The 14,809-nt window shown below is 40.4% G+C and overlaps 1 protein-coding gene across 1 annotated transcript in view; it reads left to right on the forward strand.

Moving 5' to 3' along the window:
• Positions 1–13,344, forward strand: part of LOC147322514 (receptor activity-modifying protein 3) — a 33,508-nt gene extending 20,164 nt beyond the window's left edge. Inside the window, exons 2-4 of the mRNA XM_086306954.1 lie at positions 851–880; positions 1,155–1,314; positions 12,133–13,344. Of these exons, the coding sequence (XP_086163080.1) occupies positions 851–880; positions 1,155–1,314; positions 12,133–12,388 (446 nt within the window). The 3' untranslated portion in view covers positions 12,389–13,344. The remainder of the gene's footprint in view (positions 1–850; positions 881–1,154; positions 1,315–12,132) is intronic.
• The last annotated feature ends 1,465 nt before the right edge of the window (positions 13,345–14,809 follow it).

Raw genomic sequence — 14,809 nt, forward strand, 5'->3', positions numbered from 1 at the left:
CAAAAGACTCCCAAGACTGTGAGGAAACATGAACTGAGAGACTTACATCAGTCTTGTGTGAAATCCGGCGGATTTCTTGTGTGAAATCGATCGCCTAAGCAACTAAGAGAAGTTTTCTTACTTTTTACCATAAATGCAAGAAAACATTGTGTTATTGTAATGTTACTGTTATTGTAACGGGCGACCGTGGTCCAAGGGTTGGGAAGCTCATCTCGTAACCGAAAGGTTGCCGGTTTGATCCCCAGCTCCTTGGGCAAGACACTTCACCTACCGCCTACTGGTGATGGCCAGAGGGGCCGATGGTGCGATATACCTCATATATGAATACAGAACTTTGGTTAAAAATAATTCTATTCATAGTAAAAGCTGCTGACCTCTGACCTCTGCCTTGGACATAGCCACTTATAGGAGTGTGATGTTAAAGTCAAGCCCTTCGTACAACAACGTCTTCAAATAAGTTGGTCCTGACATTCAATATGTTTCCTTCAAAACTTTGAAAAGGTGAGACTGATAACTGTTAAGACACTGGTTCAAAAGTGCTCAAAAACGTTCAAGAAATAAAGTAAAAAAGAAAAAGAAAAAAGAGTGCTCAACGGTAAAAATGTAATTCACCTTTGTGTACTTAAAAAGCGCCACAGTTCACTTTCGCTGAATATTAACAAGCGCTATGATGACCTTATAGAGTCCAGACATGGGTCACATGCTCTGTAGCAAAAACAATGACATATGTGACCATACGCGGAAGATGGAATAACAAGCGGGGAAGGTCAAAGGTCATAGTTAAGAAACAACAGGGAGAGTGTAGAAATGAATTTATTCTAATCGTGTTCTTGTTTGGTTTTCTTTACAGTCAATGTCGGGATGATGAGAGGACTGTCAGGTGAGAATATCCATCCATTTATCCGAGCATCTATTCATGCATCAGTAAGAAGGACAGTAACAGTTGGGTCAGCAAAAACAGTTCAAATGAGACATATTGAATGTGATGGTTCAGCTGATGACAGAACATGAGACAGCTGATAAACGATACATGAACACAAACCAAACAAGCATGAGCGTCCATCTTTACCATGCTTCATCTCAGTTATTGTTCAGTTTTTCCAAAGTCACGCACACAAAACAGGACTTTTGTCTTCTGCTGTCTTTCCTCTCAGCTTCCGACAGTTTCAGCACAGAGCCCACTCCCCCGCGGGTGAGGAAAGTCTGCAACGAGTCCCGTCTGCAGTGGGAGGTGGAGGTCTGTGGAGAGGGATTCAAGGAGGACATGACTCACATAGATCCACAGAACTGGTGTAACCTCACACACTTCATCAGGTACCACCGCATTTGAAGACTGACGCTGATAGGCTGTTAGCAGGTTGCAGGCGAAGTCAGTTCACAGTGAGAGCAACAAACAAATGGAACAGAGATATCTGTAGCCCCAATTTTATTCTTTATAAAAGTAGATTAAGACTAAATAAATTAACTTTAACACATTTAAAGTCTTCAAATATAGAAACTTTATACTTACAGTTGGACCACACAGTAAGGGGTCAGAATTTATAAAAAAGATCATAATGTTTTATTTAATCACAAAACCCAAACCCATCAGGAAAATGTTTACTGAAGTCATAAATCAAGTGAGCAGAAGCATTATTTTCTCGTAGACTTCTTTACAGCTCGACTTCTTTTATTTTTCCAGTAGCACAAGTCGCCCCCTGCTGGCCACTAAAAACATGCCTATGCTGTGACACAATGAAGGACTCCTGTCGAAAAAGGAAAACTACTGATAAGCCTAGCGGGAATAAAATCTGAGGCTGGCAACGAAAACAAAGTTGTGTATATGCTGTGCGAGGAGCATTGGATGATGTTAAGCTGATTTAATACAAAACTGCCATTAAATTGTAGAAACAAGCAAAGAAAAAAGTAAAGGGTCACAAGTGTATAAAGTACATCAAAAACCATCTGCAAGGGATCTAAAAAGCTCTACTGTTGTTTTATTTATGTAACATAAATTAGACGGGCTGCAGCCGTCATCGCTGAGGTAAAGAAACGTCTGTGCAGCATCCGTCCAGTTAGTAATGACCTACAGTTTAGTGTGGTTACAGGAAAAAAACGATCAGAGCCTGCAAAGACTGGAGGATATAAAAGAAGGAATTATGGACCCTTTTGCTTGAAGACCTGCAAGCAAGTGAGAGGGAGCTGCAATATTTGTGTCAAACTATATCAATCAACCTGTAATCAGTGAGTTGATGGTGGTAATGCTGGGTATCTGTGCACGTTTAATGTCTGCCAGTATTTCTTCAGCATTCTGCATAGTCGTGCACTTATGTGCATCAAGTATCTCAGTTCAGTTTTAATCGCAGGTTAAGGAATTTATCGCAGCTGGATCTGTTTTTGTAGAATCCCCAAATGGCTCATCCTAAGCACTTGTTCTCCTCCCATATGTTCCCAAGGAGATTCAGCCCTGCACCTGTTTGCCTGCCTCTTATATAATTGATTGCCTCTCTATAAATTTGTGCTTTTTATTATAGATTTGTTTGTTAATTATCATTTCTCTTAACAGAGGAAAGATTTCCTCTTTTTAAAGACTGAGGTCATAAATTCTTCCCGCTCGCCTAAAACGAAGTGGTGATCTTGAGAATAGTGGACACTCTCTGCTACGGACGCACATCTTTGGAGTAAATGAAAGTGTCGCCTTACATTAGCGCAACCTTAATTTGACAATGACAAAATAGCACATGTGCGCTCCGGAAAGCGCACTGGAAGCTGCTTTTACAAGGTATGCCAGAGGATATTTGTCATTTTGCACAAAGCAGCTGCTAATGATAAAATACATCTGGACACCAAAAAGCCACCCACATTTTAAAGCTTTTATCTTTATCATTCCTCTTTTTCTCCACTATTGTTCTCTTCCTGTCAGAGTGCTGTATACTTGTAATTTCAGTTGGTGAGCTGTTAGCTGTGCATTGATGCCAATTTCCAAAAAAACCCCCAAAACACTCAGACAGATAGACTGTAATCCATCTCGGCCTTCTGCAGCTGGTTGAATGTCTGTGGGTTGGAGAGCCGTTGGAGGCATGCCTCCAAAGCTGGAGCTGGGTTTTTTTTGGTGTTTTTTTAAAAAAAAAGAAAAAGTCCTGACCACCCGTCTGCATCTGTCTTTATCCAGCTTTTCCATCTCATTCCTTTCTCTGACCTTTGACCTCTTGCAGTCTTTGCCCCCCTCCCTTTACAACAACTGCAGAGGCTGAAGGCGCAGGAGTCAGCTATAAGACCGGTATCTTGCATAATAACACACACACACACCGGAGTCTAAATAATGGTCTGAGTCACTGATATGAGGCAAGATTTCTGGGAATAAGGGCCACCACCTTCACCAACTGGTCATATCCTGTGTTTTCCATTTTAAATCGTTTTCTCTCTGTTTTTCTTGGAAGACTTGTCAGAGCTTCATGGTGATTTTCCTGAAGCAAAATATATTTGTGCTGTTGGCTGCAGAGTCCTGATTAACAAATCAGGATGGCTTTGTCAAATTGTGCTCCGTTGAAGACTTTTTCTTTTTTCATGTTGAAGACTTTTTCTTTTTTCATGTTGAAGATTGGACATAGAAATTAATTTAAAAAGCAACTTAACTTAAATTCAAATTGGCTGTACAAGTAGCTTGTAGACAGTTGTGAAAGAAGCCTCCCACAAAGACTTATAACTGGATTCTTCAGTCCCTCAGTCAGACAGTTTTGGCTTTTTCTTTTGGATTTCCTTCACATTATTGTTCAGCTTCACTACTGCGGCTCTCATGAACTGCTCAGCACCAGTTAACAGACTGACAAAACATGACTGCTGATGTTCTTAATACAAATGTGGCCATTAGTAGCTAAAGAACCAAAACCAACAAACCAACGCTGTATTTAATTTCATTTTATTTAGAACTTAGAAACTGTGGATTTACTGGTTTAACAAGAGAAACATTTTAAATTAATAATTTGCTCACAGTGGGGATAGAGTGCTGCTGACATAACCTGAGGACATAGCCAGGCGGTGACTTCAATGATCTCCTCATTCCCACTGATACAGCCTCTGTAGAGAAAACAGAGTCTAGGCCCAGTTAAACAACTCCTGAACGAACCCCGGGGGTTTATGAGACTCTTCCTGAGTTTCTTAAGGCTCTGGATGTCGTGGGGCTGACTTGGTCGCACCATCTTACAGAAGTTGTGGGTGGTGCCTCTGGACTGGTAGACTTGGGTGGTGGTTCTAGAAGATAATATGTAGAGTGTGTTGTAACTTCAGGGAGACCCAAACACTGGACCAGTTCTGTTTTGTGTGTTGCAGATGATCTAGTTCTTTTTAAACTGTAGCAAGAACTTGGTTTGAAATCCCAGCTATAACTCTCAGTCACTATTTTTTGATAGGTGTTGGACTCTATCAGGCTGCCCTTTGTCATTTTGTTCAACTTTTATGGACAGAATTTCTAGGTGCAGCTGAGGCGTTGAGGATCTGTTCTCTTCTTTTTTACAATGAGGTGGTTTGTTGCTCACTTGGTGTTGGGAATGAGTTGCTGCACCAGGTAGAGGAGTTTAAGTATCTCGAGGTTTTGTTTACAAGTGAGTGAATAAGGGAGATAATAGGAATAGTAAAGCCTCTGCAGTAATGTGCATGTTGTGTCTGTTGTTGTGAAGAGAAGGTTGATCTACACCCTACCCTCACTCACAGTCACAAGCTGTGGGTGGTGACCAAAAGAAGGAGACTGTGGATACAAGCAGCTGAAATTAGATTCCTGTGATGGGCTCGTCCTTAGAGACATGGGGAGGAGCTTGATCATTCATGCTGCTACTCCTCCACACAATGAAGAGCCAGCTGAGGTGCTTCGGGCATCTGTCCAGGATGGCTCCTAGATAAGATGTTTCTACCATGTCGTACTGGCAGGAGTCCTAGTGCATACCCAGGACAACAAAGCTGCTTGATTTGGTGTCTCCCTGGATGAGCTGGAGAAAGTGGCTGGGAATAGGGAGTCTAGGGGTCTCTGCTTAGGCTGCCGACCCCCGACCCCGAACCCACATAAATGGCAGGAAATGGATGAATCAAAATAATCATTTGCATCTAAATCCATTAAATTAAAGTTATAATGGTGAGTCAAGCTAACAGCTCCCCTGGCTCAGTGTCAAAACCCTCTGACCGGTTTCACAATGAAAACTCCTGACTGTAAACCAGACACAATACGACACGGGCTGGAAACGAGCCAAATTCATTATTTAAAGGCTATAATTAGCTTGTGTGTTTTGATCAGGGAAGTTGTCTCTGAATAAAAAAAGCTTAAATAGTGTTTTTTTAGCAGATCCTTTCAAGTGCTATTTTAAATCTGAAGTGCAGGATGGGTGGTGTAATGTCTGGTTTCTTCTTATTTTGCTCACCCGTTGCTGTTCCAGTCGTGCTCACTTAAACTGAAGGATGTAGAAATTGATTTTTTTAAGAGTCGAAGTCACTTTAATCCTAAATCTGATCTGCCAGTGATGTCTGACATATAAGAGTGATAGAGAGATGAAACCACTTTGCCTTATTTTGCCTTTCCATAATCTTTTCCTGTGTGAGTCCATATTTTACGAGACGATTCATTTGTGTACGGCAGTTCATTTACATGACAGTGAAGGATAAAATGACTTTCTCAGCAGCAGTGTACTTTGGAGCCTGGAAGTAGGCGATAAGAATGAGAGAGAAAGCGAGAGAGGAGGAGGGACGACACGAGCGGAGCCAGAAAGTGGTGAGAGGGATCGAGCTCGGAGAGCGAGCGGCCTCATGTTTAAACAAGCGGTGACCCCTGCAGAGCTTCCTCCATTTGACAAATGAGCCGTGCCTCTCTGCAGTGATTGCTGCTGGCCACTCACTCAGCCAGCACAACTGTTATTGTTTGAAATGAGACAGTACAAGCTTGTCAGGTCACAGAGAAGGGCATGGATAGACCACTGAGAGGCTGTGTGTACTGTGCGTGCATTTATGCACTTCAATCATTTACTTCTAATAACATATTAATTTTCTGCCCCGAGCAGTTTACGGCTCCGGGAGAATCCGTACTGTAAGACTTAATGTTGTGCACACAGGAACAGCGGTGATGGTCTGGACCTCTAATAATGAATTCACCGTTGTGTTTGGTCTTTGTGTGGAACAGATGCTGCTCTAAAGTCATCAGAGGTTTTCTTTTTTTCCGGGCTGCTACTAATGATAAGCGATAGACCGTTTAGATGAGGAAACCTTATTCTAAGTGGGTTATATTGTCATAACACACCACTGATACCAACAGCTGTGAGCCTTCTGGAGAGTGAAGAGAGAGGACTGGGAACGGTTAAACTCATTTGAAGTCCATGAAAAGGTGAAGCTGTTTAAATATTGTTACATCGTTTCTCCCCTTTGACCAAAGGAGCTCTCAAGTTGCAAAATGTAAGTCTAAGTCAAATGTCAAGTTGTGTTAAGACAGAAACAAAACACATTTTCTAACATCTGCCATGAATTTGACAGGTGGAAAAGTGTCAGCTGTGCACTTCAAAGGCAGCTCTTTGTTGACTCTTTATTAAGGTTTTGGTGGGGGTGGAGGTAGTAGTAGCTCATCTCCACCTCTCTGTGGTAAGGCAGCGTGGACAAAGAGCAACAGCCTTTCCTGCACCTTGTTAAGCTGAAAAGGGTGTTTTTATGTGTAGGTGGTGGAGTACACTTCTTTTCGTTCAAACATGAATAATGTAACTGTCATATTTCTATGATTTGCCTTCCCCCCCTCTTTTCTCCTGATTTAAAAACATCTGAATGAAGAAAATGAACAAGCCTGTCGTTTCACTGAGACTTTAAGTTCTTGCTTAATTTAATAGCTACCTTGTCACTCTTGTGAAATCACCAAAGAACTACAACTATTCACCACTCAGCAGTAAAAATGTAATTTTTTTTTTTACAAATGTTGAAACAGCATTGCATTAGATGTTTGCACAACACAATGTCCAAGTATGGATCAGTCACCTGTCTTTAATAACAGTCTTTGGATCCTTCGCAGTGCATAAATAACAAAATAGGTTCTTGATTAAGTTTTAATTGCGGTCGTTGTAGCTGTGTATTATTAACTCTATTGAAAGTAAATGCTTCAACTACCTCTTGGTTTGATAGAAAAGTATTCTTCAAGACATTGGCCAGAAGGTTATAATAAGACCTTTCATATTATCAAAATGGCTCTGGAAAAAAAAATCAAACATTAATTTCCTAAAGATGTCCTTTCCATATATTACATGTATTTGACCATATAAATGGTGAAGGTCAACTTTCTTTGTCTGGTGAGCTATTGTTAATCAGAGGAGTCATCCTTCATGGAGCCAGAGGAATAAAGAATTCATATTAGGGGTTTTCTTTGGAAAAAGGAAATGCCTCATTATAAAATCCCAGTCTTTGGAAGAAAAAAAAGTTATTACACAAATAGTTAACGGCAATATTTCAAGAGTTTTCTTATGCTCCAAATATGTGTGTGAAGTGCAGCGAGGTAAAAAGTACAAAAAAACAATTTCTTACTTTTGTTCATGTTTGTCACATTTAAATGTTTCAGATAATCAAATAACTTTTACTGTCCGTCATAGATAACCTGAGTAAATGCAAGGCGCTGTTTTTAAATGATGATTTCATTTAAGGAAAAAACACAACAAAAAACTACCCAAACCTACATGATGCTGTGTCAAAACACCTGAATCTTTCACATCACTGTGGAGGAATTTTGGCCAAATCTTCACTGGAGATTTATTTTAATTTAGCCACACTGAACAGCCTCTTTAAGGTGATGTCAAAGTATCTCAGTTTGATTTAAGTACAGACTTTCACTGGACCACTCTAAAGCCTGGTTGATTTGTTTTTTTAATCACTCTGAGGTGGACTTTATTATTTTATAGTTGATTGAAATCTGTTAATTAGAGTCCTTTGATAACTTGCTGGTGTGTTTTTTATCATTATCCTGCTGCATAAGCCAAGTGTGCTTGAGCTTCATGGCACAAACTAATAGTCGGACATTCTCCTTCAGGCAGAGAGCAGAATTCACGGTTCCATCAATTACAGTAAGTCAACCAGGTCCTGAAGCAGCACAGAAGCCTCAGACCATCACGCTACTGCCACCGTGTTCGACTGTTATTATGATGTTCCTTTTCTGAAATGCTTTTAGTTTTACTCCAGATTTAACTGGAGTCAAAACTTCCAAAAAGTTGAACTTAAGTCTCATCAGTCCACACAATATTTCCCCCAACATCTTGAGGAATCATCAAGATGTTTTTTTCAAATGTGAGACGAGCGTTTGGGTTCTTTTTGGTGAGCAGTGTTTTTTCTCCTTGATGCCATTTGTGCCCAGTCTCTTCCTTACTGTTGTATAATTCTGACTCTGAGGAAAGTGAGGCTTGCAGTTCTTTCGATGTTGTTCTGGGTTTTTTGTGCCCTCCTGGATGAGTTGAAGTAATTTTATTAGGTTAGTAGGTTCACCATCGTTCCGGGTATTCTCCATTGGTGGATAATTTCTCTCACTGTGGCTCACTAAAGTCCCAAAACCTTAAAATTGGCTTTGTAACCTTTTCCAGACTGATAGACTTTGTTTCCCAGCTGTTTCTTTGGATGTCTTGTGAGATTTTTTTTTAGTTTTGAAGAGCTTTTAGCCTGCTTCAGTTTGTCACACAGGTTATTTTCAAGTGATTTCTTGATTCAGCAGGTCTGACAGTAATCAGGCCTGCGTGACAGTTGAACTCACCTTTCCCAAAAAAATCACACACCGTTGATCACACAGGGACAGGTGCTTTTGGATTGCTTTTTTCTATTTACTCAGGTTTTCTTTGACTAATATTAAAATGTATTTGATGATCTGAAACATGTAAGTGTGACAGAAATCTAAGCAACTGTATAAGCCCAGTAACTGGAAAGCTGTGTGACTCAAACTATGTTTATTGAAGAGTTTGCAGGTACTCTGCCGCACTTCTTGCTCACTTTGGACATTTAGAAGCTACAATAATTATTGCATTATTATGTAAGAGATACCTTTTATTTTGTCAAACAACTGGCAGCCTGTGTAGCTTTGGGGAGACTACCTGATGTTTTAAAAAGTAAGAGGAAGTAGTTAGCAGGAAATCTTAAAACTTACAATGGTTTAAAACTTACTGGAAGCTATTTTCCCCCACTTTCCTTGTCTTGAGTGTAATAATACACACTATTAAATATATTAAAAAACCCTGTAACAACATTTAGAAATGTGAATATGTGGAGTCTCCTTACTATTTAACAAATTACAAGCTATTGCCTTTCAGAGCTAAACGTTCAAATTGATTTATGGGCCTGGATTTTTCTCGGGGCTTAACAATATCTCAGGGAAAGAATTAGAATAACACAGTTAGTGAAGCTTTATGTCTCGGCATTAAAATACTCCAACTGGTACCAACTACCAGCAATTTTCAGTATCTGTCTGCAGTCTCAAAACTGTCATGTGGGTATACAACTATCTGTATCGTCACACATGAGTGTGTTTGGTTATATTGTGTATTCACATTTGTGTGTAGTCATCTCCATGGTTATGCAATCATTGGGACATCAGCTGTGAATCAGATCAAACTATTTTTTTCTACCCTCGTAACCGATGATCCCATGTGGATGAGAGTTTAAAAACATGTTGCTGTGCGTTACATCTGGGAACAGTTTCAAAAGTCTGCTGTTCCCTACGGTTTCAGTCTGCATTTTGATCACTTCTGTCTAATAGCTCTTGTACTCTCTGCCTTTGTGTTTTCTCCAATCATCAAAGCCTTTTCTCTGCCATCACGTTCTCAGGTTCTTCTGCCAGTGGCGTAAAACACATTTTATTTTAAAAGCATCAGTTTCGTAAGCCTTAATGACTCCCAGTATCTTACCACAATCAATCTAATCACAATAACTGCATCTGCAGATATTTCTAAAGAGTTAGTAACTTTCAAACATAACATATGAGCTTATGGCCCTCCAATAATATACTGCTGCTGAGTTCAGATTTGACAGGGCACTCGTCTTATCTGACATGTGGTGCCTTCTTGCCCTGCTTGCAGCGCACTATATGCATCTATACACAGTGTAAACACACAGGCAGCAGGGCTTATTTGATTTGTGGCACTTAAGCAAAGGGCATTCAGAAAACAATGGCTGCAGCTTGACGTCAGAACCGAACTTATATGTGCTATAAACAGGGCAGCAGGGTGAAGCGGTCTAAATGTTAGATAGCACATTAATGAGCCCTTGTTCCTGCTCTTGGCTGTTGTCCTGTGGCAGGCTGGTAAATCTGTGTAGCAGTTTGACATAATGTTGCTGATGTTACCTTGTATTTCAGAGATTTACTGTCAGCACTAATGTTCATGTGTTTCGGTTTTTGTCAGTGGACTTTCAATGTTCTCAAATCACATGCACTCGCACTCACACACGCACATGCACTACTAAGCATTCATTGGACACTACGTGACTACATGATTCCACAGGAACTATGAGGGTAAGCAGCAGCCAGTCGGTGCTAATCAAATACACTTGATTCGGTGATCATTAGCAAGTGTGAGCACCTCTATGAGAGCAGATGTTTTGGCAATGGTGCAATCTTCCCAGGACTGAGTGTTTCAACAAATTCACCCAAAGGTCAGACTGTGCAATGTTCAGAGATATTGCAAAAAACCCAAGAGCTACAATTCAGACTGCAGTCCTCTGCATATTAAATGTTAAAGTTCATGACAGCACAACCAGAAAAAGACTGAACAAAGTATGGCTTATTTGTAAAGGGTGCCAGGAGTCCCTCTAAAGAGACCATGGCAGCACAGCTTAGGTTTGCAAAGCTGTATTTGAACAAACTACAAGACTTCTGGAAGAATGTTCTTTGGACAGACAAAACCAAAGTGGAGATGTTTGACTATAATGCCCAACATCACAGTCGGTGAACACCAAGCTGAAGACACATTAGCACAAACACCTCATACCGACTGTCAGCACGGTGGAGAACTCTTACTTCATTTTCTTTCTGCTAAAGGTGGCTCTACAAACTACTTTGTCATGGCTGCGATGAGTTTTTCACAAGACTGCACATCAAGAAAAAGAAAGCTCAGCTGCCTCGCAACTTTAAACATACATGCAGTGTAGAGTATATATTCACTTTGGTGGCCTCAGAAAATCAGATGAAAAACAAAAACTTGTCCTCAAATCATCAAGATTCTGATTCTATATTAAAACCACAATTAAGCACGAGCTTAATATAGTGGGTAACTGGCAGTGCAGTTTCGTCATTAGGATCGCTGATGACCTGTGCAGTTATTTCAAATGATTCCCCAGGCTATATAAGTCCCACGCTAATATTGCATAAGATGCCATAATTAGTGCATTATACAGTTTAAAAATAAATCTGAACAAAGCAGAAGTGGTGCCAAAACGACAGAACAAAGTTTTTTGGAAAATAATTATAAAAGTGACATCAATTAGGAAGCAAAAATATGAAACTGTTCGCAGTACTGCTGTAGCTAATGACATGACAGCTCACAGTTGCTAGTATAGTATTTTGAGAAGCGACTGCAACAATAGTGCTTGGTTCATGAACCATTGCACAGTCTTTTTTACCAGCCAGTCTGTAAGTTTTAATAACATAGAGTGTCAGATCCACATCATCGAAACATGACAAATCAGTTTCGGATCAGCAGGGAGCGTGGGAATACTGTCGCTCGGTTTAATGTTCACCTGCTGAGGATAGGAGCAGCTCTCAGTGTGTCATGAGAAAAGAAGCTGGACCTCTTTGATAGAGAATGCAGGACGGAGAACGAGGGATTAGAAATGGCTCAATGTATTCGTCAAAGCAGAGCTCTGAGTTTTTAAAAAGCTCCTGGTGAAATAGAGAAGGTAGTGGGCCAGAAAAAGCAGCGTGTACCCAATCACTATGATGGATTACATACCAAATTGCTGATGCTAAGGTTATTACTAGCTAAACCACAGAAGGGTTTAAATGCCGGTGCGCTCCTAAGAGTAACAGCAGTAGAATAAGTAATGTACTTCTGAGCTATGATAGGAAGGAGGGAGGCCATCTGTGTTATGTATTTTAATATTTTCATGCTTATAACTAAGAGTCATGACTTTCTCCTCCTCTTTTACATTTCCTTCTCCTGTCTTTCTCCTCAGTGAGTACCACCTCTTCACCCTCTGCACAGAGACAAAGTCCCAGATCGTCGACTGCTACTGGCCCAATCCGCTGGTGGAGCGCTACATCATCCACATACACAAGCACTTTTTTTCCAACTGCACCATAGACCAGCCGGTGTGGTTGGATCCCCCGGACGACACCCTCACCATCCTCATCCTCATCCCCGTTTTCCTCACCTTGGCCATGATTGGCCTGGTGGTCTGGTGCAGCAAGCGGAGTGACATCCTGGCTTAGGTCACGACTATGGAAGAGATGGGAGTAATGGACTGAATTTAACGTCCCAGTCTCTTCACTAAGTAAATACTGTACACAACGCAGGAGCGCACAGAGGACTGTTTCTGTTGGCCAAATTATCCTGTAAGTGGCACTGCAAACCACCTCAACTTGTTGTAGAAATGAAGGAACCAATGGTAGAGCAAAGTAGTGTTTTCTTTAATATTTTTGTATATTATATGTACTTTTCCCACATTTTGGATCGTCTATTATTCAACTGTTCAATGTTGAATGTGTCCATATCGAGTAGAAGCTGAAGGGGATGCGTTTTATTGCTTTCTTCCAGAGAACGATAATACCGCTCTCATGTCTGCGTGGTGAGTACAGGTGGATGCTGGTTACCTTAGTGTAGCTCAAACATGGATGAAAACAAAATCCAGTGATTAATACATAACACCATATCATTCAGTTAAACCTAATAAAACCACAACTTTGACACTGGAGTTTGCCTGGATTAAGGAAGTGTGTGAGGTAGTGAGTGATGCATGGCCTTGTACGTAGAGTTCTTGTGCGGATCCGTGTGGAGTGTTTCCTGTATTTATGCTAAGCTAACCAGTAGATGGCTGTAACTTTTTTATTCTAAGACAACACATCTGATTCTTGACAAGAACGTAAATAAGCATTTCCCAAAAAGGTTGAACTGTTCCTCTGAGATGCAGAGGATTTTGTTTGTTTATTTGTCATGGGGTAATTTGACCAGCGGAAAAATGACCAAATCTTGGATGCATTCTTAAACCTCATGGATACAGACTTTTGATCTTGTTACAGCACTGTATCACTTTTGAAGGCCAAAGCACTCAACAAGCATCAAAGTCAGTGATTGACCTCTGAACTGGTGGGATGTACGACTCCCCAAGGACATTGCTGTTAAATATATTAACATGATACTGTGTGATTTGTTGGAAGAGGTAAAAAGGCCAGACTGTCATTTCAAGAGATACAAAGTTTATGCTTGTTGATGACTATCTGAATGGACTTTAACCACTGGAAAGGATACACTGCCCAAAGAGAAGGCGACACTGTGGGACTTGAATTTCTTGTGTGTGTAGCTGAGCCCCAAAAGACTGTTTTAAAACAGTGTAACTTATCAGATACTGTTGACTAAAATACAGCTGTTATTCACAAACAGGGGTTCTCAAGCTATGGACTGACGCTGAGACCTCTTATTGTATAGTCATGCTCTCTGCCTGTGCTCTCTACTGTATGTGCATCTCCTCTCCATCGTTGCTCAACTCTGGTGAACATACACCCCGATGCGTCGAACTGAATTCTTTTCGATAGGGGTTTAATTTAATGTACCTGCTTCATCTGCCTATTTTTGGACAGTCCTCACCAGCCTCGAGTCAAACCGAGCAAAACGCTGCTTGTTTTATTTGTCTTTAAAGCGGCATCTCTTTGCCAGCACCTACACACTGTGTCTCACTGAAGCTGTTGTCTGTGGAAACAAGAACTTCCCTTCATTAAATTTCAAATTTCTCTTGAAAAAACTGGTTCATCATTTATTGTGTGATCTTTTTAAAAAACATTTGTGATGGAACAGGTGAACTTATGTTGCTTTCGGTTTATTGACTGCTAAAAAAGCCCATCTTTGAAGTCTTTATTTCCTAAATATATGATGTGCAAAGTGTAGGCATAATTAATGATTTTAACACAACAAAACCCAGTGCAAACATTTAAGTCGATTTCTAAGAAGCCTCAGCCTCACGACTAAATCTTCCCTCTTTAGTTTGCCTCTAAATGTTTCTTTTAATTGACTGTTTTAACAATCTTTATCCCTTTACCTTCACACGCTCTCACTGTCAATGATCCCATGGTCCACATACATTTTCTCCTGTGAAATAAATCCATCTTTAGTTGCATCAGTCTGAGCAGAGGCTGCTCCGCTCGTCTGTGTGGCGCCAGATTCCAAATAAAACCTGCCTTCGTTATTTAATGCGTCTTTTTTAAATATATATTTGTGTCATCTATGATCTGAAAGGTGTCTGAATGTGTGTATGCAGTTTCAAATAATGAGCTCAGCATATGTACAAGTAATGGCTGTGAGTCCAAAGCTCAGGTTTCAGACTTTCTGACACAGCTTCTGGCAATTCTTTCTACTCTCTGCTCTGTAGGGTGACAGAGACAAATAATCTAAGTGAAAAAATAGTGTAGCTATAAGAAGACAACTGCCTGCTGATTATATCTACGCTCTCTGAGAAGCAGCCAATCAGAAGAAAATTGACTTTAAATGACTGGAGGATGAACTGAGAGGCTGCACCAAGGCACGCCATAAGAAAAATAAGGAGAATTTTGAACTGCGAATCATGCAATTTCATTAGAGTCCAAGAATCAAATTATTGAGCTGGAAATTAGGATAAAAGGAACACTTCAAGGTCAAAAATA

This window comes from Aulonocara sp. 'chitande type north' Nkhata Bay, linkage group LG9 (assembly GCF_057382095.1).
Source record: "Aulonocara sp. 'chitande type north' Nkhata Bay isolate Kocher_YH1m ecotype deep benthic linkage group LG9, A_spYH_male_GT1.1, whole genome shotgun sequence".
NCBI lineage: Eukaryota > Metazoa > Chordata > Actinopteri > Cichliformes > Cichlidae > Aulonocara > Aulonocara sp. 'chitande type north' Nkhata Bay.